Source organism: Cryptomeria japonica, chromosome 9, assembly GCF_030272615.1.
Source record: "Cryptomeria japonica chromosome 9, Sugi_1.0, whole genome shotgun sequence".
Classification (NCBI taxonomy): domain Eukaryota; kingdom Viridiplantae; phylum Streptophyta; class Pinopsida; order Cupressales; family Cupressaceae; genus Cryptomeria; species Cryptomeria japonica.
In genome coordinates, this window is record NC_081413.1 from 171,155,940 (window position 1) to 171,183,528 (window position 27,589).

The 27,589-nt window shown below is 40.6% G+C and overlaps 1 protein-coding gene across 1 annotated transcript in view; it reads left to right on the forward strand.

Annotated features, from left to right (window-relative positions):
- The window catches only part of LOC131038005 (protein TIC 100), an 89,743-nt gene extending 64,052 nt beyond the window's left edge, over nucleotides 1-25,691 (forward strand). Inside the window, exons 6-12 of the mRNA XM_057970272.2 lie at nucleotides 22,957-23,047; nucleotides 23,288-23,350; nucleotides 23,495-23,561; nucleotides 23,669-23,772; nucleotides 23,850-23,976; nucleotides 24,099-24,772; nucleotides 25,009-25,691. Of these exons, the coding sequence (XP_057826255.2) occupies nucleotides 22,957-23,047; nucleotides 23,288-23,350; nucleotides 23,495-23,561; nucleotides 23,669-23,772; nucleotides 23,850-23,976; nucleotides 24,099-24,772; nucleotides 25,009-25,461 (1,579 nt within the window). The 3' untranslated portion in view covers nucleotides 25,462-25,691. The remainder of the gene's footprint in view (nucleotides 1-22,956; nucleotides 23,048-23,287; nucleotides 23,351-23,494; nucleotides 23,562-23,668; nucleotides 23,773-23,849; nucleotides 23,977-24,098; nucleotides 24,773-25,008) is intronic.
- The last annotated feature ends 1,898 nt before the right edge of the window (nucleotides 25,692-27,589 follow it).

Genomic DNA, 27,589 nt, shown 5'->3' on the forward strand with positions numbered 1-27,589 from the left:
TGGAACACTGATTAAAATCCTAATATTGCGAGACAACTTACATAGCATAAGGTAAAACATATCCTTGAATACATTCACTAGTATTAGCCAAAAAGGATTCAACCACCATTTTATATTATTAGAGAATTAAAATGTTTACAAGCTTTCATGATAGCAAGGGAAATTTACAAATATTTCTTTCAAAACTTGTTAGCACAATGAACCACCCATGACAATAGTAGACCATGGCAATGGTGAGGGTAGGAATTTTACCCTCGACAATTGGAAGTGTCGAGTAACTTGCTGCGTTGGGTGAATGTTGCCATTAAGGCTCAAACTGCAAACATGACCTCTGTGTGTGACCACTGCTTCCGTTGAAGGGTTTTCGTCCTTCAACATGAGATCTACAAGGGTTTTGTCCTTTGATCGCCATATACCCCTAGGTTTTTGTCCTTGAATTTGAATGTTTGAATAGCTAGTGTTTGCTACAATTTTTTGTTGGGATGTTTGTTCGTTTGTTCATGATGGCCTCTTGATCTCATCTTTGTAAACTTAAGACACTTGGGTAGAGCATTAGGAACTGCACATTGTTCTCTTTCTTGGGCCTAGTATGCAAAAATGGCTTCCTATACCTATTGAGTGTTGTTTCCCTTCACTTTAAGCTGGAAATGGTGTCCTCTTGTGTGGTAACAAGCTAGGAAGGTGTGGAGGGCCCCTTGTGACTTCAATTGTTCTCAACAAGTATGGTGAGGAACCCTTTAGGTTTGAAACCCTACCAACCACATTAATGGCAGTTGTTGCTGTTCGTGTGGCATGCCTTGCTAGAAGTCCATATGGTTCGATTTCAAAAGGACTTGGTCAAATGTAAGTGCTAGGTGGAATACCAAGGGTAGCCATGTTGTCACTTTGTGTATTAATGGTACTCCTAATGTGTAAGGTGCTAAGTGGAAACGGATAATGGAAAATGGTGGGAATGTTAGGGTTGACTCATGGTTTTTGCCTTTAGTTGAATCAAGGCTTGAATGTGAGATATGTTGAAGGGAAGGATCTTGATGTCTTGGTTTTGTTGTGTGGAGGGTAGAGGATTGGTGGCGAGGGATGGCTACATGCAAAACTTTGAAATTCCAATGAGGATATAAGTGAAAGCAAGGGATGGCTTAGAGGCATTGTAGTAGGGTGGAGTTCGAGTTGATGGAGGTGAAGGAGTGGGCATGCTAGGAATGGGAACCTCATAACTCTGGTGTCTTACACATGCTTGGTGAATCTAATATGCTTCCATGCTCAAAAATTTTAAGGGTCAAAGGTGGACACATGGGAGATGGAGTTGCAGATATATGCATAAAATGGAATCAAGAGTGATGATTGAGTTAGAAAATGGGGTGTTGGTCTACCCCATGAAGAGCTGAATGAGAGGACGTGACATGCTTGTTTGAGAAGAACTCAATGTGGTCCTAGTCATGAACCTCATTGGGAACAAAAAGTTTGTATTTGTCTTCAAATGTTTGTGCAAGGTTCAAATGTTTGCTGCATGGGTCAATTGTTTCTTCTTTAAGAAATTTGACAAGTCACATTGCATTAAGTAAATGGAAAACCCTTACCGATAATGTGGTGTGGTGGGACATGAACTTATGATACTTTGATATCAAATTGAAATCTTTGGGGTAAATATGCCATTCCACACATTAAGATTACTGTCTAAAACTCTTATGTGTTGATATGATGATTGGAAGAAAGAATATGCCTTATGAGTAATCTTTTGTAAAAAAATAATAATAATTGGAACTTTATTTGGAAACCTGCAAAACAAAACAAGTACAAAAGAAAATATTTTTTGGTGATGCAAAACTGCTTTTACATGTTGGATGAAATGAAAGATTTTAATGATGTCCACAAACTAGGTAGTCTATGGGACCCGAGAGTTGAACTGTTTAGCAAGAAACAAAAGCCACACCCAATCACCCACAACACCTACTTTTGACTGTCCCATATTTCTTTTCCGATCATGGATCTTCTGTTGTGAATTTTGATCAAGTAACCTGCTGTTTGTGGTATTTGCTTCTCTTCAAACAGAGCTGTTAAAGATTCAACTTTTAGAGTATTTGCATATTTGATCCAAATGCCCTTGTTTGCCATACACTCCATGATGTAATGACATTCTATTTCCATTGACCTTGACATGCAAAGATGGAAAACCCTATTCGCTCATTCCTTTTTGGGTGTTTTGCGCCTCCCTATTTTGTACCCAAGATGGTGTGGGTTATGTCTTAATTTATTAGTATTTTAACTTTTTCATTTTATGTTTGCTCCTATAGAGTGCTTTTGCTCATGGTCACATGTAGGATCAAATTGCTTGACATAATATTCTCTTTTTTGCCTAAGTTGTTTTGTCCACATTATTGCTTTGGTTTTCTCTCTACATTTTAACTTCCACATTGTGAAGATCAGCAAAAAGAAAGCCGTAAGGGACATGCTGAAGATAGCTAAGCCTTCAAATATTATCTGGAAATAATGTCAATATGGTAAACAAATAAGGACAAGCTTCAAATTTAAGGAGTATTCAATTTTCCAGTCTTCTTGATTTTACATCCTCTAGAATGAAATGTGAGGGTGTGCCCTTGGTCACACATTTGACTCACACTTGAAGATTATGCTTCAACCCTTCAACATATAGGACATTCTTAGTTTTTGTTCTACCATTATCTAGGCTAAGTGTGCCTTTACCTTTTATGTTTGCCATAGCATTGTCCTCAGATTTCACTATTCGTTCACTCACTTTCTTTAGGGAGAGAAATTTGCTTGTCATTCGTCATGTGAGTTGAACAGCCACTATCAACATACCATTGATCTTTCTCATCTTGAGCATGTAGTGCAACTTATACAAGCATGGATCTTTCCTTCATTTTTCGCTCTTTCCAAACCTTGTATGATTCATCCTTTTTCTTGTCATGAACATCTTCTTTATTTTGTCTTGGAGGCTCAACAAAACGTGCCAAAAATTGTTACACTTATAGCATATGACGTTATAACCCATAAGAGGAGCAAATGAATTATAGTTCCTCTAGTTGAATTCAAAAACATTCCTTGTATGAACTCTACAATTTATTGCCTTATGCTTAAATTGATTACATGAAAAGCAATAACCATGGAAAGAATATTGAAACTTGGTTGTGTGTGGCGGCTATCTTTGAGAAAATGACCTTTTGTAGTTGTCTATGTTTGCCTTTGGAGGTGGATTATTTTTCTATGTGACTTTGTACTCCTTTTTATTTTCCTTTTTGTTCTCTTCCTTTTTGAGTCTCAGTATAGCTTTTTGGCTTTTCTTTATCCATCTTCCTTGGTAGATCCGCAGCATTAGAGCTTGAAGCATCCTTTGTCTTCTTTTGATTTTCTTCAAATCCAAGACCAGTTTTGATGAATGGCGATCTTTGCGCATTGATAAGATCATCCAACATTTCAGTACTTTTATCAAACTTCATACTTTGATTTAGCTGTTATTTTGTCTTCTCCAATTCCTTTCTTAAGGAAACGATTTCAAGTTCTAACTTCTCACAATCCAATTCCCTTACTTTCAGCTAATCTCTTAAAACTTTTTAATTCACCTCGCCTCCTCAACTTGAGTCTTTAGATCCACAAACATCTTTTCTGATTCTTCAAGTAGCTTTGTTTTCGATTTGTCCTCTTCTTTAATTTGAGTTTTTAACTTTGAATTCCGCTTCTTGAGTCTTTTGATTTCATCTATGGCAACAATAAGTTCTTCCTCTAGATCTACTATTGTTTCCTTCTCTCCTTTGAGCTTCTTGTCTTCCGTTTCTTCATCTTTTCCTTCCGGTGCATCTTCTTTTGTTTCTATGGCCATAAACCGATTTTCTTCTCTATCACTTTCAAAGAAGTTTTTAGTCATTTTCCTCGGATGTGTTGAGACATGGACCAGCTAGGACTCGAACCTAGGACCTTCCATACGCTGCTGGAGTGCTCTACCACTGAGCTACTGGCCCCTCTTGGACCAATCCATCGTTGGTCCGGGTGTGGCTTATTTCCAACACCAACCCCCCCCCTTAAGCCACACCTCTCGTGTGCTTGGGGCTCCTAGCCTGGACCTGGCTCTGATACCATGTTGAGACATGGACTAGCTAGGACTCGAACCTAGCACCTTCCATACGCTGCTGGAGTGCTCTACCACTGAGCTACTGGCCCCTCTTGGACCAATCCATCGTTGGTCCGGGTGTGGCTTATTTCCAACACCAGCAAGATGAACTATTACTTTCTTGAACATATAGGCTCTTCTTATGTCTTTGGAAATTCTTCTTTATCTAATGCTTCGCCCGTGTGTGCATTTTCTTGTTATATCAATGCTTCTTTCCTTTTCCCTTGCTGTAGTCTTCTTCCTCTTTGCTGCTATCACTTCCAACTTGTGGACATTTGGCAGCAAAATGATCTATATTGCCACAATTAAAGCATTTAAGAAGCCTACTTACTTTTGTGCTTGATAGATCCTTTCTTGAATTTCTTTCCAAAGTTAGCTTCTTCCTCATCACTTGAATTTTCACTTGATACCAATCCTTCGTTCTTTATCCTTCTTGATGCTTTGAAGACGACTTCTCATTTTGATGTTGTTCCTCTCTTGGTCCTCATTCGTATGCAGTGAGGATGCCATGCAACACGCCCATCTTTAAAGTGTCTAGATTCTTCATTTCTTCGATGGCGGAAACTTTTGCATCAAATCTCATGGTAAGAGATCTTAATACCTTGGGCACGATGATTTCATCCTCAATCTTTTCTCCGAGACCATGGATAGTATTTATGATCTCATCCACTCAGGGAAAATAGGCGGCAACATTCTCTTCGTCCTTCATCTTCAAACTTTCAAATTGTCTCCTTTGGGTTTGGAGTTTTGCCTTTTTCAATCCCTCCATCTCAACTCCTGAATCAATCCCTCCATCTCCATACAACTCAACTGGGCGTTTTCATAAGTTGATCTCTTCAGGGCCAATGAACAATACTAGCCATGGAAATCGTATTTGTCTCCATTGTGCACAATGTTCTCGCTGACCAATGTGGAATTAGGAATCTTCTTCCAAGCCTTGAGGCGTGGAATAGTCTTCTTCTGAATAGGCCGGAATTCTTCCCAAACTCCCTCCAAATATTGGATTCTAAACATGAGCCCTGTTGTCCTATCATATGCTTGGACAAACTGAGTTAGGAAATCATCCGCCTGTTTTCTTGCACTCTCAATCCACTTTTCCACCTCCGAGAGTGTATCTCTCGTTGCCTCATAGTGTGAATGTAGTCCATGATCAACTGCAATAGGGGAAATAAGGGTGGGATTCTCACGCCTTATCCCCGCAATATACTCTCTAAGTCTAATATTCTCTTCTCTGTACTTTTATTTCTCTTCAATTTCTCTGTCTAACCTTGCGTCGATCGCCTTAAGGTTATCACCAACCTCCTGAAACTCTTGCTCTCTTGATGTACGGCCAAGGGCAACTGAAGTAATCTAGAAATCCATAGGAGTAGCAATGTCCGCTGTCATGCCTGCAATAGGAACAACAACATCGCAATCGGCATTCCTGTCTCATCTCTAACTATGTGCGACAAAATCTCAGCTCTCTTGGGTTCCTTCTCCTTAGCACTCCTAGCTAGGTAATCATCAATGTTATCAATAGGCTGTACCTCTATCATTTTCTTACTTTTCTCCATACTTCTCATCAGCCAATCAGGAATAGCGGCCATCTCCATACCATCATCGAGACACATCTCTCGATCAAGCCCCCTCTGTTGGTTGTAAATGGGCTTTGTACTACTTGTTAAGCTACGTTGGTTAAGTATGTTAGTGTCGTCGAGGGTATTTGTTCGTTGGACGACAGTTCCCCACTGGTGGTAACCGCAACACTCGACCGTGTCTTTATATATGCTCTTGTACTTGTTGGAGACACTGATGCAGAGAATGATTATTGTACTAGACATTTTGGCATTAATGAAAGCATTGCTCTGAGTTTCTGGTTACTGTTCTATCCTATGGTTATCATTTGACTGTTGATATGCAATATTAATAACACACCCCATGAGGTAAACATCTGGCGCTGTTGCCGTCTGAATCTGGGTAGCCACGGAGCGTGAATGGCATACGGAGAATAATGGGCCAGCCCATTGGCAATAGATCGAGGGGGATGATAGCCGACTGAGAGAACTTTACGAAGGGGAGAACGCATTGACAGGTGACTTCGTGATCCGGTTCCAGGCGACTATAGAGACTTTCTTACGAGGGGAGGCTACATAGGAAGAGGTACCCGAGGGTGTAGTCTGGGACGCTCTCAACGTCAGTCCAGCGACAAATAGGTTATTGCACCAACTCTCGCGTCTCCTAGCCCAAGCAACCCTTGCCCACCAACACCGAAGGGTGGAAACCCAGCGTGAGGAGTGACGCTAATAGGTCCTTCGGGAGTACGAAGAAAACAATCGTCGCTGGGAAGAGGAGCGTAATGGCAAGCGACGACGGGAAACTTGAACCTTGAGCCTCAGGGGCAGAATAAAGAACACTCCTACATTATGTACGGGAATTAATGCCCAACTTATTAAATAAGGATAGAAATAAGAAGGCACAAAGTGAGGAGTGGGAGGCCGCATAGAGAGCCCTGATTCTGGAACAAGCAGCAGAACATAGATGGAGGCTGAGGCAACTTGTCGAAGGACGACCTACCGAAGGGTTGCCTGAAGGGAACCAAGGAGGTGTCACGGAGGGTGCAGGAGCAGAAGCTGAAGGAGATTTCTACGTGTCACCAGAACACCATAGGGTGAGAAGCTACGAAGAATTTTTGGAGGAAACAAGGCTACGAAGAAATCTAGTCGAAGAGATCTCGGATCAGTTCAGGAATTTATCCCTTACACTTCGCACGGAGGACCACCGAAGGGAGCGAATAGATGACAAGGGTGAGAATAGAGGGGAGGGCAACTGTACGACCGTAGGTGCGGAGGAGGCACAGGCACACGACAAGCAAGACCCCCTCTTGGGACCCATCACACCAAGCACGTGGGTACAAACCAGCGTACCCCCAATCACTCAAATAGCAAACACCACCGACGTGGGTGGGAGTGGTGTAGGTGCACGACAGGCGACACGACCCCCATCAATGGCCAGTAAACAAAAGCTGCCAAAGTTCAACGGTGATGGGAAGGAAGATCCCGTCAGCCATTGCCGCACTTGCGAAACCATATGGTCAGCGAACGGTGTTACCGACCAGGACGAATGGGTAACACAATTTCCAACAACCTTAAGGGGAGTGGCCATCGACTGGTACTCCGATACAGATAAGGCCAAAGTCGACACATGGCCCAACCTGAAGAAGGAGTTCGAGATAGAGTTCCGCCTCCTTAGAGACGACAATGAAATAGTAGCCAAAATCTATGGCACAAAGCAAAACAAGAACGAGACGGTCCATGCCTATATTCGGCAACTCAAGGAACTGTTGGGGAAAAAGGAGAGTCAACCAGCGGATGGGTTGAAAAAGAGATGGTTTGTGGAGGGACTGAAACACTCCCTCCGAAAGAAGATGAAAATTGTTCCACCAACCTCGTACAAAGATGCATATAATAGAGCGATGGATCTTGAGAGCGAGACCAAGACATCCAAGAAGAAAAACAAGAAGGATAGCTCATCTGAGGATGATTACTCTTCGGAGGGAAGCAACAGCGATGGCGAGTCCGGCAAAAAGGTGCAATCCCTGCAGAAGGACATGCTGAGGATGATGAAAGAGCTGAAGGTTATGAAGGGAGGTCCGAGCAAGACCGACGAAGGGGAGCTTTGGTGCACGAAATGTAAGACAAACGACCACACGAAAGGCTCCTGCCCAAAGAAGGCCTATTGTGATATATGCCAGTTGATGGGCAGGAACAACCAACTACATCGGGCGGTACCGGCAGCTCCCAGGCGAACAACAATGCAACATCGGGAGGCTATCGAGATAACCGGTGGGGAGGACGAAACAACAATAACAACAATAATAATACAAGGAGCCGGATCCAATACGACTCCAAAGGCTGACCGATGATACAATGCAGAGCGTGCAACCAGTGGGGGCACTTCGCTCGAGACTGCTTGAAGGGAGAGGCCACACAATATTTGTGCAAATGGTGTGGACCGGGAGACCACGAAGACGCCACCTGCACGAAGTCCGGCGTCAATTTGCTCAATATCGAGGAAACCAAAGAAGAGGAAGTGCTGGCTGTAACCCGCGCCCAAGCCAGACAAGCAACGTGCCCATACTCGGAGATGGAGAAGCGAAGGGTACGGGAAGCACAGGAAGAAATTGAGAAAGAGATACAAGAGAGGGTGAAGGCGAAGGGTACGACGGGTACTTCCAGCCGACCGGAGGCGGAGGAGGCTATACTAAATGAAATTTTAAAACTGGAAGTGGCTGTGAAGGTACATGACCTCCTCCAGATGATGCCTCAATTACGAACGGCGTTGCTGAATAATCTCTCCCAACCACGCACCAATACCAACCACCACACGGATGTTCCTAGGGGGTCTGCAATAGACCCCAAGCTGCTGGCAGTTAACACTGGAAGGAACCCGACCATTGTGGAGATGGGTATCCTTGGCACCATTCTAACCGATTCCATCGTTGATGATGGATCGGGAGTGAATGTTCTTCCAGAAGAAACCTAGCGGAAGCTGGGGAAGCCGACGCTGTGGCCATCTACATTCAATTTGCTGGGAGCAGGTCAACATGGAATCAAACCCATTGGGACATTGATGGGCCAACAAGTTACCATCGGGGTGCAACCCTTCATACTAGACTTTGTGGTAATCCCACTAAAGAAAAAAGGGTATGATGCGATCTTAGGGAGAGGGTGGTTGGTGGCAGCCAAGGCCACCCACAATTGGAAGAAGAACACTCTGTCTATGGAGAATGGAGGAAGGAAGTTTATCATAGACCTTGGGACGCAGTTGGTTAGTGAGGAACTGACATCATCTTCGGAATCGGAGGGTGAAGGAGAAGGCGACCTGAGGGACGAAGGACGGGGCTGCATGGAGCCCAACGACGAAGGGATTCCCAAACTAGGAGAGTTCTCCGAGGATGAGACAAGGTCATTGAACGGGCTCTTCCACTGGCAGATGGAGGATTACGAAATGTTCCAGAGCTACAGGCTCGAAGTAGAGGAACCAGAGCAAGTAACAGAGGAGGTGTACCTGCTGGAATACAGAGAATATTGGAAGGGAGACGCCCGTGTGAGTGACACCACCACACACCAGTTCCCGAAGGAAGAACCCATCAAGTATCAAGAGGTAAAATTGAAGGAGACAAACCTCGGTGACGTAGATAATCCCAAGATCATTCGTGTCGGCAACGATTGGAACCCTGTGTGGAAGGCCGCAGCCTTCAAAATCTTTATTCTTCTTCTTCTTCTTCTTATGTACGGGAAGGAGACCGTGGTTCCTATAGAATTTATGGTTCCAGGTCTTCAAATGGCCATTGAAAATAGACTTGCCATCAACGGGTCCATATTGAAACCCTACCACGAGAAGCGCGCAGGGGACCTGAGAGGCCGGGCAGGCGACTTGAGAGGCACAGACCAAAGCGGGAGACTCTCAGGCGAGGCAAACCGAGAAGGATGAAGGGCGATCCCAGAGGCACGGGACCCGAGCCGAAGACTCTCTGGACAATTAGATTAGGAAATTAAATTTTAAAAAAATAAAATAAAATCGGTTGCCACGGTGGAACCGCCGTGCGGTGGGACCACTGTTGGGGGTCCCGTGTCGGGGGGGGGCACCGTACGGTGGAACCACCACTGTGAGACCATTGTGCGGTGGAACCACCGTCGACAAAGGTCACCGGCGGTGGAATACCACCATAGGCCTGAAGGAGCACGGCGACGGTGGCGGCGGTGGCGGTTTAAAAAGGGGTGAAAGGAAAAATACCACGGCATGGCAGGGATAAACGGTGGTGATGGCACGTGAAAAGAAAAATGCACCGACATTTAAACAAGCATTTTATAAAAAAAAACGACGACCAGATTGAAAAATCATTCGATGGAGTCTGGAGCTAGGACGCTGAAAAAATTAGAGTGGAGAAGAAGGTTTTTGGCATCTTAAAATATCACAAAAATGATGTGCTCCATGGACTTCCCTGTGGTCCTAAATTTGGACCCCGCGAGGGCGCTGCCCCTCGACCTCGCTGGGGGTATTGCCCCCAGACCCCCAGTTTATTTTTGAGCTACAATACACTTTTGAGCTGGGTGAAGGGCATCAGAGAAGTCACGGTAAGTGTTGGGGTTGTTCTGTACTGTGAGAAAGAAGCCTGAAGCTAAGCATTGGCGGGGAAGCCATAAGCCGTAGAGGGAGACGAATTTGGAGGTTGCGAACAAACAGAGTTTGAGGGAAGGCATTGCAAGCACGTGAAGTCGTACGACACCAGGGAGTTATTCAGTTCAGTTATCAACCTTTGGGGAGTGTGATGGAGGATTTGAGGCGTCTCCTAGCCTTTGTGCCAGAGGGTTGTGTCCACTTCCAGGCATGAATGGTACGCTTTGAGGAACTCGGAGTATGTCTCGACTGGACGTGAGGCTGCCTTGGTAGATGCACAGAGGGCTCAGGAGGAGCTGACCACCAGGTTGGAGGCAGTTGTAGCGTGAGACTTAGCTTAGCGTACCTAGGAGTTGGATGCCGAGAGGGCAGCGCGGGTGGCTATCGAGGACAAATTGGCTAGGGAGACAGTATCATTTGAGTAGGAGTTGGTGGAGGCTGAGACTGAAAAGCGTGTTTTGTAGACAAGTTTGGTTTATGCACTAGAGGACTGTGATGTCAAGGAAAAAAGAACTCCTTGCGGAAGCAATAATGGTGAAATCCGCACTTGAGCATCGGATGGTAGCAGAAAAGGGTTTTCAGGCGAGGACGCAGCAGGTGTATGAGTTTCGGGCTCAACTGGTGTCAGCAGTTCCTGCATCTTCTTCATCGGTGGTGCAACTACCTCCTTCAGGGACGCCCCCTCAGCCCCTTCTTCTCAGTGATTTTCTTATTGTATACAGTGTACTTCATCCCCATTTTGTTGTGTTAGTCCCAAATTTTTGTCCTTGTCGTCCGAAGACGACTTTTCTTAGGGGGGGGGTGATGTTGGTTGTAAAATGGGCTTTCTACTACTTTTTAAGCTACGTTGGTTAAGTATGTTAGTGTCGTCGAGGGTAGTTGTCCGTTGCATGACGGTTCCCCACGGGTGGTAACCGCAACCCTCGACCTTGTCTTTATATATGCTCTTGTACTTGTTGTTGGAGACACTGATGCAGAGAATAATTATTGTACTAGACATTTTCGCATTAATGAAAGCATTGCTCTGACTTTCTGGTTACTATTCTATCCTATGGTTATCATCTGACTGTTGATATGCAATATTAATAACACACCCCACAGGGTAAACACCCTCAATGCCGAGATAACATCATCATCATTACCAGGATTATTCTTGGTCAAATCGTATACCTCATTTCCCAAACTAACCTTAAAAAGGACAATAGGGGATCCCGACTGATCATCATTCTCATTTGGTGGTGCAGATGTCGCTGTGGCATGTAACTCCTGAATATTTTCTGGTAGTATCACTGTGTTGGAACATTGTTGGGTTTCCCTATTTTGCTTTGTTATTTCAATCACCTTAATTGATGAGACACTGAGAGGTGGTGAAGGAATGATAGGTGAAGGAATGATAGTCCACTCTTTGTTTATCATACTCTTACACGCATCCATCTTCTTCGTGTACCGCTCTTTATATTCATCCTTAGTTGCATCCTTCATATCTGTTCTGCGTGGAATTCCGAACACCTCAACAATCGCATCCTTAGCAAGGTAGGCAATAACAACGCGCTTAGGAGTTTTGATCATTCGTGAGCGAGGATCATAACATCGTGCACACTCCAGGATAAGCTCACTGCATTGTATGGATTGTGGAAATCCAGCGGCATGAAAAATACCACTCTTCATAATGTTTACATATGCTGGGGAAGGAATTTGATTTCCGACTTCGAACATCCGCTGTCGCATTAGGTTCAGGTTTAGGAAATGCATGTTTGTATCTGTAATCTCCTTCCATCTGGATGACATCTTGGGCTCTGGATAGAATCCAGTCTCCAATATCTTCTGTTGTTCTTTCCTTTCCTTAAATCCAGACTTCGACATCGCACCTGTACGAAGCTTGAAGTTAGAACTTAGGAAAATAAATAATGTTCTTAATAGAATTCCTGACTTCCTAAAGATTTTAAGCTAATTAGAGCATGAAGTCAGGAAAATAGTCCACACTCTTGGTAAATCTTAACAATTAGATTCGAAATGTGACAACGTTAGGGTATGAAACCCTAATGAAATTCATTAACACCTCCTTATACTCAGAAATTGTGTAAACTAAAGTGCAAAGGAGTATACCTCCTTATACACTGAGGACACCTTCCGCAGTCAACAATGGAGGTCAACAAAATCTGAAGACAACCTGAAAATTAAACCTTTAAAACATGTTGCAATCACCTAAATATGCACAAATTTGATGAGAATAAACCTTCCAAGGCAAACACAAGAAAATCTAAGCATGGATGTAGGGCTGGAAATGAAAACTTAGTCTGAAGACAAATCTGGAAATAAAGTTTTCAGACTTACCAGCACCCTTAGGAATGATAAAAGACTTAGAATTAAACTCCGGAATGAAGCAAGAATGCTTCCCAAGTGAAATCGCAAGGTAGGTAGATGGCTGGAAAAATTTGTTTTCTGAGGACAGCCCCCTACAATGGAGTTTCAGATCTTCAACAATGGAAGATAACTCTGAAAAATGATTGAGAATGCCTTCAATCAGCCCTTCGGATAAAATCGCCTAAGGCACAAAATAGCTGGGAACAAGATATAAGTCTGAAAATTGATTTTCCAGCCAGCTATGGAGGTCGAACCAGCTGCAACAATGGACGATAAACCCAGGTCTGCAACACATCAGCAAGTAGGGAGTGATGGCAGCCACCAAGTGTGACGGGAATTCACCAAAATAATGGCACAAACACTTGCCAAATCAAAATTGTAATTTCCAGCTATGACGCCATCTTTGAAAAATCTGAAAAATTTCTTCAATGCACCTTAACCTGCCAACAATCTGCAACTAAGATCTGGGAACAACAAGCATTAATGGTGGAGATAAGGAAAATCGCCAAAGTTCTTCAATCACCAAAAATCGCCATCCTTCACAAAATCGTGATTTTCACGAAAAATGGCGGACTTCACCAAAATCGAAAATCTGAAAACAATGGAGGCAATAAGCCTCAATGGCAGCAATGGAGAGGATTGCCAAGCTGGAAAAAATGGAGGCCTTCAATCAAACACTTCACTTCAACACTTCGCCAAAACTCGCCAATAAGAGAGAAAATCACCAAACATGGAGACACTTGGCAAACTTAATAATAAAATAATGTTGGAGACTCCAACTTGCTTCTAGAAGGGTAAAAACATTAAATGCTCATTGCAAATTATTTAATTTTGTTTTTAAATTTTAAATAATCGTCAATCATCATTTAAAAACAATTAAAATAGGGCTCATTTATTAAAATATTTCAATTCAAGTCAAAAATTGAGCCATAAGGGAAAATCGATTTGAGAAGGGATTAAAAAATTCCATTGAAATCATTTAAAATGTCAAAATTTTCCCCACAAGGAAATATCGATTTCAGTGTGGACAAAAATCCTCATCAAAACTCACATAAAATGGGCCAGGGGAAAATCGATATGAGTCTGGATAAAAATCGGGACAAAAATACTCAAAAACTTGTCACAAATACCTGGTGGAAAACCGATCCAGGTGTGGAATGAATGCAAACATCATCAACAACCTTGTCCATACCTCCCTGGTGGAAAAAAGTATGTAGTCAGGATAAATCCTGACACTTAGACAAAATTTAATGCTTCCAGGGGAAAAACGACTTTAGTATGGAATAATAGTGGTGGAAAAATGAGACAAGTATGGATTTCAGGGGAAATCCATGTCCAGTCTGGATTTTGAGTGGGGAAAACCATGGGTAGTCAGGAATATGAGGGGAAAAGCACATCTAGCATGGATTTTTGACCTTTTAACCCTTAGAATATGGATTTTACTTCGAAAAATGATGATTTTTTCACTCAGAATCACTTTGAAACTTTGAAACTTAATAAAACTCAACTGGTCTTAGGCAAATTCATCAAAAAATGGAGCGTAACACAAGGAAAACTATCGGGATAAAGTGCAAAATCAACTTGAATAATTCTCTAGGAGTGAGAAAACAACTCCAAAAGGTCTGAAAACACCTTAGCACTTAAAATCACCAACAAGGACATTTAAAAACACGTGAACGCTCCAAAAAGGGTCTACACTTGGACAAAACTAGGATCTTTTAAAAATCTCAATTTTCACGCACTTGACCCTATAACCTCAAAAAACCCTAAACGTCACTAGGCATGATCAAAACTCCGAGACTCGGGCACGAGAAACACAAAATTGCCCACTAAGCAGCCAAAACCCTAACCTAACAACGTAGAAAAGAGGGGGTCCCCATTAGCAATGGGGCGATGTGTGAAAAGGTCACAACAGGAAGCAATCTGGCTTCCAACTCCGAACATCCGCTGTTGCATCTGGTTCAGGTTCATGAAATGCATGTTCGTGTTAGTTATCTCCTTCCATCTGGATGACATCCTGGATTCCGGATAGAATCCAGTCTCAAGCATCTTCTGTTGTTCTCTCCTTTCCTTAAGTCCGGACTTCGACATCGCACCTGTACGAAGCTTGAAGTTAGAACTTAGGAAAATATAAATATTCTTAATAAAATTCCTGACTTCTTAATGATTTAGATTAATTAGGGTATGGAAATCAGGAAAATAATTCACACTCTAGATAGATTTCAACAATTTAAATACAAAATGTGACAAGGTTAGGGTATGAAACCCTTATGAAATCAACACCTCCTTATACTTAGAAATTTTGTGCAAATTAAAGTGCAAAGGAGTATACCAGATCAACAATGACTAAGGAAAGGTGTGAAAGGATGTGTTTTCACACAAAATTATGTCTGAGGACGCCTTTCAAAGTCAACAATGGCTGCCAACAAATCTGAAGACAACCTGCAACTATACAAATTGACCTCTCAAAACATGTTGCAATCATTCAAAATATGCACAAATTTGATAAAAATTAGTCTTGATGGCGAAAGCAATCAAACTCAGGAACATAGGTATGGCTAGTATAAGATAAGTTTTCTGAGGACAAGCAGCCAAAACGAAGTTGCAGATCTGTGACAGCTCTCAAATGGTCTGAGGATTGACTGAAAATGATCCCCAAAATGCCTCCAAGTGTAAATCGTTGAAGTTGTGGTTGGCTGGGCAATGAAGTATAAGTCTGAAAATCGATGATCAGCCAACAATGGAGGTCGCATCAGCTGTAACAATGGCGTCAAGACTCAGATCTGCAATGATCACAAGAAGTAGGAACAATGGCAGCCACCAAACATGAAGGGAATTCACCAAAATATGGCACCAAACCCTTGCAAAACCAAAATCGAAATTTTCCAGCTATGGCGTCAAACACACAAGTCTGAAAATGCCTTCAAAGTACACTCCAATCTGCCAAATCAAGTCTGAGAACAGCAAGCAAGGATAGCGGCATCAAGGAAAATCGCCCAAGTTGGAGGTAGAAACCCCAAACACACAAAAAAAAAGATGGCAATGAGGAAAAAATGGCAGCAAGAATGGTCTTCAATCAATCACTTCACTTGAACACTTCCTCCAAAATCGCCAACTAGAGAGAAAATTGCCCAAGTATGGATGTACTTGGCAAACTCAATAATAAAATAATGCTGGATCTCTCTCTATTTGAACTCACTTTCATCATCAACTCTCACCACACAAGCAATGTGGGATAAAACACTTGTTCTTATACTTGCTTGGTCGAAACCGATTTGCTTCTAGAAGGTTGAAAACATTAAATGCTCATTGCAAATCATTAATTGTTTTTTATTTTTAAAATAATCATTAACTTTCATTAAAAAACAATTATATGGGGCTCACTTTATTAAAATATTTCAATTTAAATCCAAAATGGGCCAATTGGGGAAAATTGATCTAAGTAAGGACTAAAAAATCCTAACAAAAATCACGTAAAATCATCAAAACATCTCCTTAGGGAAAAATTGATCCCAGTAGGGATAAAAAATCCCATTGAAAATCATCATTATCAAATGTGCACAAAATGGGGTCTAGGGGAAAATCAATCTAGGTGTGGAATGAAAATTCCACTCAAAATTACGTCACTCACACAAAAATACCCCTCTAGTGGAAAAACAACCCTAGTCTAGATGAAAATCCAGACTCAAAACATTGAAAATCTCTTTTAGTGGAAAATAGACTTGAGTCAGGACTGAGTGTCTGCACAAAAATCCTCAAAACTTGTCACAAAAGACCTGGTGGAAAATCGACCCAGGTGTGGAATCAAGACAAATGTCATCCACAATCCTATCCATACTCCCTGGTGGAAAAACGTGGGTAGGCAGGATAAATCCTAACACTTAGTCAAAATTTAATACATCTAAGGGAAAATCGATCCTAGCATGGATTCACAGTGGTGGACAAATGAGGCAAGTATGGATTTCAAGGGAAATCCATGTCCAGTTTGGATTTTGAGTGGGGAAAACCATGGGTAGTTAGGAATATGAGGGGAAAAGCACCTCTAGTATGAAATTTTGACCTTTTAACCCTTAGAATATGGATTTTCATCTGGAAAATGATGATTTTTCCATTCAAAATCACTAGGAAACTTCAAAACTCAATAAAACTCAATTGGACTTGGGCAAATTTACCAGAAATTGGAGCGTAACACAAGGAAATCTATCGGGGTGAAGTGCGAAATCAATCTGAATAACTTCCTAGGAGCGATAAAACAACTCCAAAAAGTCTAAAAACACCTCAGCACTTATAATCACCGACGTGGACATTCAAAAACATGTTACTGCTCGAAAGGTCTACACTTAGACAAAACTAGGATCATTTAAAAAATGTCAACTTTCACACGCTTGATCCTATAACCTCAAAAACCCTAAACGACACTAGGCATGACCAAAACTCCGAGACTCGGGCACGGGAAACAAAAAATTGCCCACTAAGCTGCCAAAACCCTAATCTAAACACGCAGAAAGTAGGAAAAGAGGGGGTCCCTTTTAGCAATGGGGCGATGTGTGAAAAGGTCACAACAACGTGCAAAAGGGGCCACTTTATGTTTTTGCATTGAACTTTTATTTCAACTTGATAAATTCACTTTATAATTATGTCTATTTTTAAAAAATGTGACTTAGGAAATAAATAACATAAAGTGCTTATAAAATAAGTTGTCTCAGGCCAAAATTGGCTAAGTATGAATCCCCTTTGCTAGCCAAACATTTCCTATCCACTGAATTCACCTATGGAAATGGGTAACAAGCAAATCTCTATCTCCGAAGTGACCACTAGGAAAGAGGGGACATTACATTCCTCCCTTTCCGGGATTGCTTGCCCTCAAGCAAACACCAAACAACCTGCTGCTCCACTCTGATTAAAATGCTCAAGCACCACAAACCATGAAACAACATATTGGAATCCATGTGAAATAATGTACCAAGCAAATCAATACCTGGATCACATATCAAAATGAAGAATCTGCTGTAGGAGATGAAGTAGGAGAATGTCAAATGACCACCATGAAGTAACCATACAAGCATGTAGAATATGAAAACAATGTGAAAGCGAACCCCCACATGCCAATGAACCAACATAAACGACCACCCAACTTCGCTGTTATAACTCTGATCAGCAATATATGTGATATCAAACATGTCAACATACCAATGCCAATCAACGAAAATCACTCCACACTCCACCTCTATCTCAAAGGTATACCTCCAAACATTCCCATATTGCTGGGAAACTGATGTAGACAATGAAAAGTCCGGATATGCCATATGATTCCAACTAGGACAGCCACTAGTCCATAAGGAATCAAAGAATATGAAGTTGCCAATCAACAAAGATATCGCTGCCATATCAAGTGAAATAGTTGACAAACTCAGAAATGAAGCACGTATGCCATCACTACTCCACACAGACAACTCTCGAGTGGCTGGCCCTCTAAGAAAGTCATCAACCAAATTACTATCATCACTGAGAGAATGATCAAATACCTCAACTGGAAATTCTAAATTAAGCAACTCGTGTCTCTCATCATCAAATGAATGGTGAACATCACAAACATGTTGAAGATTGATCTTGGCTTGTTGAGCCAATAACTTGGCTTGCCTTGCCCTTTCTAGCCAATCATCATTCATCATTTGGGACTGTGTTATATCAGCAGCTCCAAAGTGTCTAAGCCCAGTCCTAAAATTAGATATACCATGAGACTTATCATGACCAAAGCATGCTTCATGTGTACCCACCATAATAGAATTATTACGACTCATTTCCCAATGATTAGAAGCACCAATGTCATGAAAAGGAGAGGATGAATCGCTGCTGTTATAAATCAGTGAATGAGGAATGAATTGTTCCCTTGTATCCATGCCTTTGGAGTCATCAAAGTTAGAGCAGACAAACATGCTCTTTGCTTCCCTTCTTTAGTCTCATATTCAAGTGCCTTAAGCACGATGTGATTATCCATGTGAGTAAACTCTAACACCATCTTGTTGAAGTCTTGGACAAACCTTCCAAAAGACTTCAACCATTGCACGCCAAGTACCACATCCGTCTCTCCACCAATACCTACGACATAGTAGTCATCTATGAAAGAGTATTTATCCATTGCAATAGATAATTATGGTATACTTCTCGTACAACTCACTTTGGAACCATCTGCTAGCATGACTTGGAATCCTTCAAACCCTTCAACTTTGAATCCCTTGTTGATTACAAAACCCTCATTGATGAAGCTATGAGTAGCATCGCTATCAACCAAGCATAACACTCGATCCTTTACAATTCCTTCCAACATGAATGGTTGATACCTAGGAACACCGAAAAGAGTAGCAATGGTGCCATGTGCAACATCATGTGTATCAACAACCTCATCATTGTTGTCCTCAATATCAGTAACCTGTACATGCTCACCCTCCACATCTGAATACACCTCAATCAGATGGCCTTTGCCTTTCCCAAGGCATCTGTGTCTTGGTTCCCATGGCTCCTTACATGTAAAGCACAATTTCTTCCTCAATTCATTCTGTGATTCCTGGTCCATCATAGGGGGAGGTGGATTACCCTTCTGTAGTGTAGCTGGTTTCTGGAAGGGTTTGGAGTCCTTGGGAAGATTTTTATTCTGCTGATAGGGGGTGCATGGGGGAGTAGTGTCTAAATCCAGAGTGATCTGTATAGCCTCTTGTAGGGTCTTAGGCTTAAGAGCCTTGACCAATCCACGTAGTTTGTCATGTAGCCCCTCAATGAGCAACATATCTACCCGTGTATCAGGCTACTCTGGAACAATGATTGCAATACGTTGAAACTCATTGATTAAAGCTTCAACATGTCCTGTTTGTCTCAATAGTGCAATATCTCTCCACGTCATTGTGGTCAAATCTAGCGATCAACCGCTCAATGAACTCGGAGTAGGAATGGATGAGTGCATGGTTTTGTGTGACTAAGCCATGGTGCCACCAATCATAGGCAACACCCTCCAAGTGTAGTACTGCAAATTGTATGGCCTCATCTTCTGGCATCGGTTTAAGGGACAGGAAAATATCCAATTTGTGCACCCAAGAATGTGCACTAATATTACTAGTGTCATCAAAAGGAGATAAGGTAATCTTACTGGTAGCCCTATTAAGTTCATTATTCTGCTGCTGTCTAGGTCCTGTCATTACGATTACTCATATTATCCTTGCGTTGCATACAATACTAATGTAATGGGAATGCATCTCTGACATGTTTCGGGAGACGTGCCCACTCCTCATTGGCTGCCATAACCATATCTTGATATGCAACACCCTCTTGTGGGTCCACTGGTGGAGGCTCGTCTCTAGGAAGGAAGCGGGGCTGCATTGGTTTGTCCACTGTCCAACTGTGAGCCTTGTCATGCCTAGGGAAAATAGATGCACTGCCCAAAGATGAAGGGGTCCTATTGCTACCACAACTTCCTACAGCTGAAAGTGACCTACCATTCCTGTCACGCCTATCTCTATGATGATTCAAATCCATTATATCCAGAGTATCCTATAATCTATCAAGTGCTTGTGCAATCCTTGGCTATGAATTAACCAAGATCCTCAACAACTCATTTAGATCAGGGCGGTTTTGTCTCTCCTCCCGACGAGGACTCCTATTTCCTTCAGGTATGTCACCCATGTCAAAGTCCAAATGACCTTGTGCTCTCTTGTGTGTATAATATCTGTATGGTCCTGTCCTACCAGGATACATGAAAATTTCTCCAAACCCTTAGGTTGGCAGGGTCACTGCTCTGATACCATTGAAAGATCCCCTTTCTGCCCTGAATTGAAATTTTCTGATTTTTCCACTTGCTGATTGGAGTTTTAGGGGATGTTTTGACTTGTGTTTGTTTCCAGAAATTTGGTTTAGGTTTAATGCTTGTTTTGCTTTCAATGAATGAATGATTTTGAATGCAAATATAAGAAAATAAATGACTGATAAACAGTTTCAGAATTCTGATTTTTTATATCAGCAAACAATAAATTTCAAATTTGGAAGATTTAAGACATCAAAAATGCATTAGGCATACCAGGAGTCCAACGCCCTGCCTGGAAATGTTTGTTTTATTGATGGAACTGAAAGAAATTGCAAATTAGGAGTGCCCAAGTGGTTTCAACTCGTCCAATGTGCTTTATTTGCTTCTACTAAAATTATCTAAAACTTTTATTGAAGAAATAAGTAGATCTGCTACAAGTTCTATTAGGCTCCCAGGCAAGATGACTGGATTTGCCTAAATTTCCTCAAAGAATTGCTCATATCAATCACATATGCTTGGATAAGTCTGATAAATTACTTTCTTTGATGATTGCTAATGCTAACAATGAATTCCCTTCTTTTTTCTAACCCTAAACACTGCTGTATGAATTAATTGATGTCCTAGCTGCCTCCAGAGTGGTACAGCCTGCTAGGAGAGGTCACGTAGGTGCTGATATGTTGGCAGTGGGCCAGCATCCCTCGCGGGTATTCGCGACATGGTTTGACAGCCTCCTGTGGATTCTATAAGTCTAGTGGTTGTATCAGGCATTGACATGTCAATCGTTTGGTGCAACGACAACCCTAGCTTGTAACAAGTGGTATCAAAGCTTGGTCACAGGTTCGAATCACGCAGGCCGTGGCAAGTGACGCTGGGAGGGGGATTGTTTTCAATGGGCCAGCATCCCTCATGGGGATTCGCGACATGGTTTAACAGTCTCTTGTGAATTCTATAAGTCTAGTGGTTGTATCGGGCATTGACAGGTCGATCTTTTCGTGCAACGGCAACCCTAGCTTGTAACATGATAAAGGTTGTGGCTGCCTTTTGATTGCTTCCAAAAGCTGATCTCCTTGCTATTATAGGTCTGCAATTGCTGATAAAGTCTGATTATTGTAGCCCAAACAGGAATTTTGGATGAATTCCTCAGTTTTGAGACTAGGGGTTTCGTCCAACTTCACTTGGTATTGAGGAGATTTCGTTCCCCAATGTAGATCTGCTGCTATTCTAAATTTGCAGAGCTCTAATCCTCAAAGAATGCAAAAATATGAATCATCGAATGCCAAATTGAGAGCCTTCAACACTTTTTTATTAACCTCCAACCCTAGGTGCTACATTTAGGTTTCCAAATGCTAAGATTCCCAAAGCATATTCTCCTCAACTTGGGCGTACACAATAGATGGTCATATTTCATTATTAAATGTGCCCACTTTAATTGAAATGCAACTTGCCTAGGTAGGCATGCAAAAGGGGTCAATTTATGTTTTTGCATTGAACTTTTATTTCAACTTAATAAATTCACTTTATAATTATGTCTATTTTTAGAAAATGTGACTTAGGAAATAAAATAACATAAAGTGCTTATAAAATAAGTTGTTGAAGGCCAAAATTGGCTAAGTATGAATCCCCTTTTCTAGCCAAACATCTTCTATCCACTGAATTGCGGAGATGGGTAACAGGTGAATCTCTATCTCCTGAGTGACCACTAGGAAAGAGGGGACATTATAGAGGGATGCAGGTTCCTTTGGACCATAGACTTATTGTTTTGAACATTTGATGTCGTGTATTTTATATTCCATGAGTTTTGTATACATTTGACAATATTTATATATCACAGTGTGCTATTTCCTTCAACTACAATTTGCGCTTATACTTATGTGATTGATGTATACTTGTGTATGTGATCAAATTAGCTTGTATTTGATGATTATATTGTGTCTTTAATGTTTATTTAATAAAGGGTGCATGAAACAAGTTTTAAATCCTTAAAAATAAAAAATCTCTAAATTTCTTCGGATTACCACTTGTCGAGTCTGTCCGAGTTTTTTTGCCAAGTCCCAAGTCGAGTCACCCTCGCAAAGTCCGTGTTGAGTCCGAGTCTCATAACTATGCACAAGAGGGAACAACAAAATTATAACAGAATTAACCAGCACTTGTTTAGTGCTATTACCTCAACACATTACAAAATTCAAAACAGAAAAATCAGGCCTGCACATTACAGGCAATTGGAAGTTGGTTGTGGAGTTGGAAATATTTTTTTGTTAAGAACTTCAGCCTATAAATATAGGTTTCTGAGTTTCTCTCACGTAAATAAGCTCTTAGAAACAGAATCATTAGAAACAGAATCATACTGGCATTTCTACTCTAGTTATATTTCTAATACATTTTTGGTACTCCAAACTAATCAAGAACAGGAAGGACATAAATTTAAGCTTTTGTTTTGACTTGAAATGCTTTGTCCTCTGTAGGTTGATGAAACTGTTTATATTTTAACTCATAATCTGATTGATTTTGCATATGGAAGTGAAAGGGGGCATTACCGATATGCTGGACAGTGGAAGCATGGCCGAATGCATGGATGTGGAATTTATGAAGTTAATCGCCGTACAGTATGGGTAATGTCTTATTTGATGTCTTTTATTTTATTTTTTTACATGCAATCAAGCATTCACAGAGAAAATCAAAAGCTTTACTGTTGGAGCTGTTAACAATTACAGTAATCTACAACAGCAGAAATGTGCTAGTTTTTCTTTAATTTGTTCTTTTGAATTGGAGCAAAGCTTCAGTAGGGACCTCTTGATTAGCTGCTATTAATCAGATGGGTAACTGGTTGCCTTTGGTTATGGTGCCTGTAGGGTAAATTCTACTTTGGTGACATGGAGTCTGATCCTCAAGAATGCACTGCTGAGATATCAGCTGTATGATGAGATTCATCGTTCTTTTGTGTTTTGTCTTTTTTTTCCCATTTGCCCCAAGATCCATGGTAGAGAGTTATATTTTCCTTTTCTCTTGAAGTCCTTTTTAGTGATCATTATTAAATATTGATCTAATTTAATTTGCAGATGCATGCATCTTTAGCTGAGGTTGCAGCAGCAAAAGCAAGGATGTTTGTTAACAAGCCTGATGGAAGTAATTTTTCTCATTCCCTATAAAGTTTGCAATACAGATTAAATCATCAATTAACATCAGAAACATTTAGAACAAGCGGAGGGATTGTAATTATAATGTTTATGTAGTGGTCAGGGAATTGAAGGGTCCATACACTGATCCTCAACATCCATATATGTATGAAGAAGAGGACTTGTGGATGGCACCAGGTTTTATTAACCAGTATTATGAGGTAGGCAAATTGTAGCAGTGAGTTTTATTGTTCATTTGCTGATTTATAACGTTAAATGAGAACATCACGATTTACAGGTTCCAGAAGTATGGCAAAGGTATGTGCATGATGTTGATCAGGAAAGACAAATGTGGCTAAACTCATATTACAAGTCACCATTGAGAATACCAATGCCTGCTGAACTGGAAAAATGGTGGTGGGATGGTATGTAGCTCCTATAGCACAAATGGAGATTCTGAACTTTATAAACTGATTTCCTTTTAGGGTAGTTCTTGCACAATTTTAAGTTGCTATAAAATCTATCTGAAATTTGAATCTTCTTGCAGATCCTGAATTCCTGGTTATTCCTGATATCAAGGATCCAGATAGAGAACTCCTCGTCCATCTACCGACAAACCGGCTTGTCAATTGGACTGAGGACCCTGAGGGACATGTTCGACTATTTTGGGAAGAGATTGGTGAGAACAGGCCTGATGAGCCATTTCTTCCTCTTGATTTTGATGAATTCATGGGAGAGAACGAGGAAGCAAAAGCTAGGATTGAAAAAGCCAAGCTTGAAACAGCTCTGGCAGAGAAGGCTCAAGCAAAGACTGGAGTGTTGCAGCAAAAGTTGGGCAGGAAAAAAAACAATGAGGAGGAAAAACGTAATCGTGTAGATTTAGAATTTCAATTTCTAAAAGCTCAGGAAGAAACAGAAGGTTTACTGGATGAAGTAGAAACTCAAGTTAATAATAAGCATGCGTATGAAGAAACTGTGGAAATTAAGGCTCAAGAAAAGGAACCAAAAGATACACCAGGGCCAGAAGATTCTGAGAGTGGGCCTTCTCAGGATTATGAAGAAGAAGAGGAAGAGGATGATGAAGATGAGAAACCAAGGAGTTTTGGGACAGTTGCTTCTGCTGAATCGCAATGCTATCAAAGGAATTCTGATGGAAAGATGGATAAACATGGACCATCAGCGCCTCCAACTATTTTTGCATCTTTGAGCATGGTTTCTATGGTAAAATACTACATTTTCCTATTTTTCTTTGGATATCCATGCTATCTTGTTTTTCTTTTTGCTTTCTTCAATATGCAATGAAAGTGATCTAATTTTTATAAATATTATAAAAGATCATGTAACAGTTTCATAAAAACTGCATCAATCCACCAACTTCTTATGGTAGAATGAAAGCTAGCTATTCCATCTTTCTGTTTGAAAGCAATATTAACTCAATCTAAATCTTGATATTATAGGTTGCAATGCGTCAGCTAAATCCCCTAGCATCATGGATTAAAAGCAAACAGCATAGTTCTTCAAAGGTAGATTCTCCATACATGGAAGGTCCTGGCTATGCTATTCAGAAGCAAGAGAATTCTTCAAGTTTAGCATTAACAGATTGTCCAAAATTCATAAGCTATCCTATGTCAAGAAACAGGGCGGTGAGACTGAAAGCAGGAAAATCAGATCAGAAACTTTCTTGTAGAAACACCAATTTTTCATTGCCGTGCACAGAACTGGGACTTTCTTTTCATGTTTTATCCCACACACGGAATCATTTATCTAAACCAAATAAGTCTTATGGAAGGAAGAAGTGCCAAGAAAATGAGAAGAGGGAACAGAAACCAAGCAGAAAATATTCTAATAAACAAGAAAAAATAACACACATCTTTTCTCTTTCCATACCTGTGGAGGAACTTGGGTGGTGATGCTCTAAATTTAATTAGTCTGCTCAACTTTCTGGGTATATCTATATGATTAATTGTATTTCAAAATAGTTACTGTGATTCAGAATGTCATCGTTCCTCACAAAGGATAATAAAATGATCTGATCAAAATGATCAACGGATACATTAGAATGGGCTGCATACCAATTATTAACTGATTAGATTTTTAGCCATATAAAACATCGAACATGGTCTTCTTTTTCTCTTTCAAATGTTCCTTATTGTTAAATCCCTTGGGTATGATAAACTTCTTACAAATTCAGTCGCTCAATTTACTGCTTTCATATATTAGCTTTCCTATGAAAACCTAGTACCCATGGATAGCCAAAATAATATCTTACGGATGTGAAACTATCTTCGTGATCTTAGTGAAATGGATAGATTATAATGGTGTATTGTGTGACACATACATTTACCTTAAAAAATCCAGATTAAACAAAATTTATGAAAGGGTTGTCATCTTATTGAAGGTGACAGATAATCATGGTCCTTTTCTTTATTTGTGAGACGAATACCAAGTTTTGTTTTGGCTAAAGAGGGTTTATTCAAAGTTTCTTTTGAGGCCAAAAGGCATGGTATATAGTTCTGGTAGGGGCCTGCATCAATGTTCCAAGTGCTTTATGTCTTCAATTAGTGATGTCTGCTTTATGTCTTCAATTAGTGATGTCTGCATTATTATTGAATGTATTGCGATTAAAAATCTGTACCATGATATGTGTATTTTAAGGGTGGAGGATTCACTAACTTAGATAAGTCTCTGGCTTTGAACTTAATGCACCCCTAAGGTAAAAGCCCACAGAAAGAGACCGCTACTTCTATGAAAGTTTGGAGTCTTCAACTTGGAATATATGGATTTGTGAAGTTTTACGTTCTTATTGGTGAGTGGATATGTTGAAATTTATAGCTTGCCCATTATGATTTATGATCCCTGTCACTGCACGTTTGTTAATGGGATTAATGTTGCTTTCCATTTAAAAAGACCCCGAGACATCAATAATATGATATATCAAGTGTTATCGAAGAGTCAGTAGACATTATTTTGGTCTAGGCTCAGTCCAGGTGATGCTTCCGAGTTTCAGGTGAGCTTAGGTGCTTTGAAGTGAGGCCTCCAAATCACATAGTGTGGAATAGAAATTTAGAGGAGAATATGCCAGGATGTTTTCGTATTGAACAGTATGAATATCTGATAAGATAACTTAGTTTCTTGGCTGACATTTCTAACCTTTTTTTTGGAACTAAAAGATGGTCGAAATTTTGAGAAAGGTTTCTGCTTATATTTATTTAGCTATAATAGCTGTTGGCCAATCAAATTGCATTCCTGCTCTAGTTGATTAAATTCCTTTTTTGAAATCTGGAGAGATCAACCTTGCCCAGCCCATGATCTGTCATTTTGTTTTTGAGGAAATTAGGAAATTCAGGTTTCTCCATCATTAATGGCTGCTGAATTTCATGATGATAGGAAGCACAACTATGCACATTTGATGTGACAACCTAACGAATAGTCTTGAATGAAATAATAAAAATAAAAGCTTGAACATTTAGTTTCCAATTCAAATCTTAACGAAACTATTATCACCTTGAAAATTCTGACATTTTATTTTATTAGAAAACTCTTTTGACATTTCGTTTAATCATCTTTTAACAAGTACAATTGAGAAGGTTTACAATAAAAAAGTTGCTTCTTGGGATGTACGCCCCCCAAACAAACAAGTTCACCAAAAATAAATTAAGCACAAATATTAGTAGTAAGAGGTGGTGGAGGATCATCAGGTCTTGAGATTAATCTATTGGGCATGCACGTTATGTAACTTAGGTAGCTTGTAGTGCCACAAGTTTGAGGTGAGGCTCATTAGATCATGAGACAATTATAATGCTTCTCAACCATATTCTTATCTTGTACAACTAGGGAACAAAGACATGTAATCTTAATTTTCAAGAGACATTTATTTATTTATTTTATAATTTTATAATTTTTAAAATTTTTTTTGGCTTAGAGACTTTTACATGTGGAGATGCAAACTAATCTTCTTGTTGGGGAGGGTGTAGAGATAAATGTTGTTGTTCAAGAGGCAATAAGGAACAACCATAATAATGAGAGTGACTCTATTTA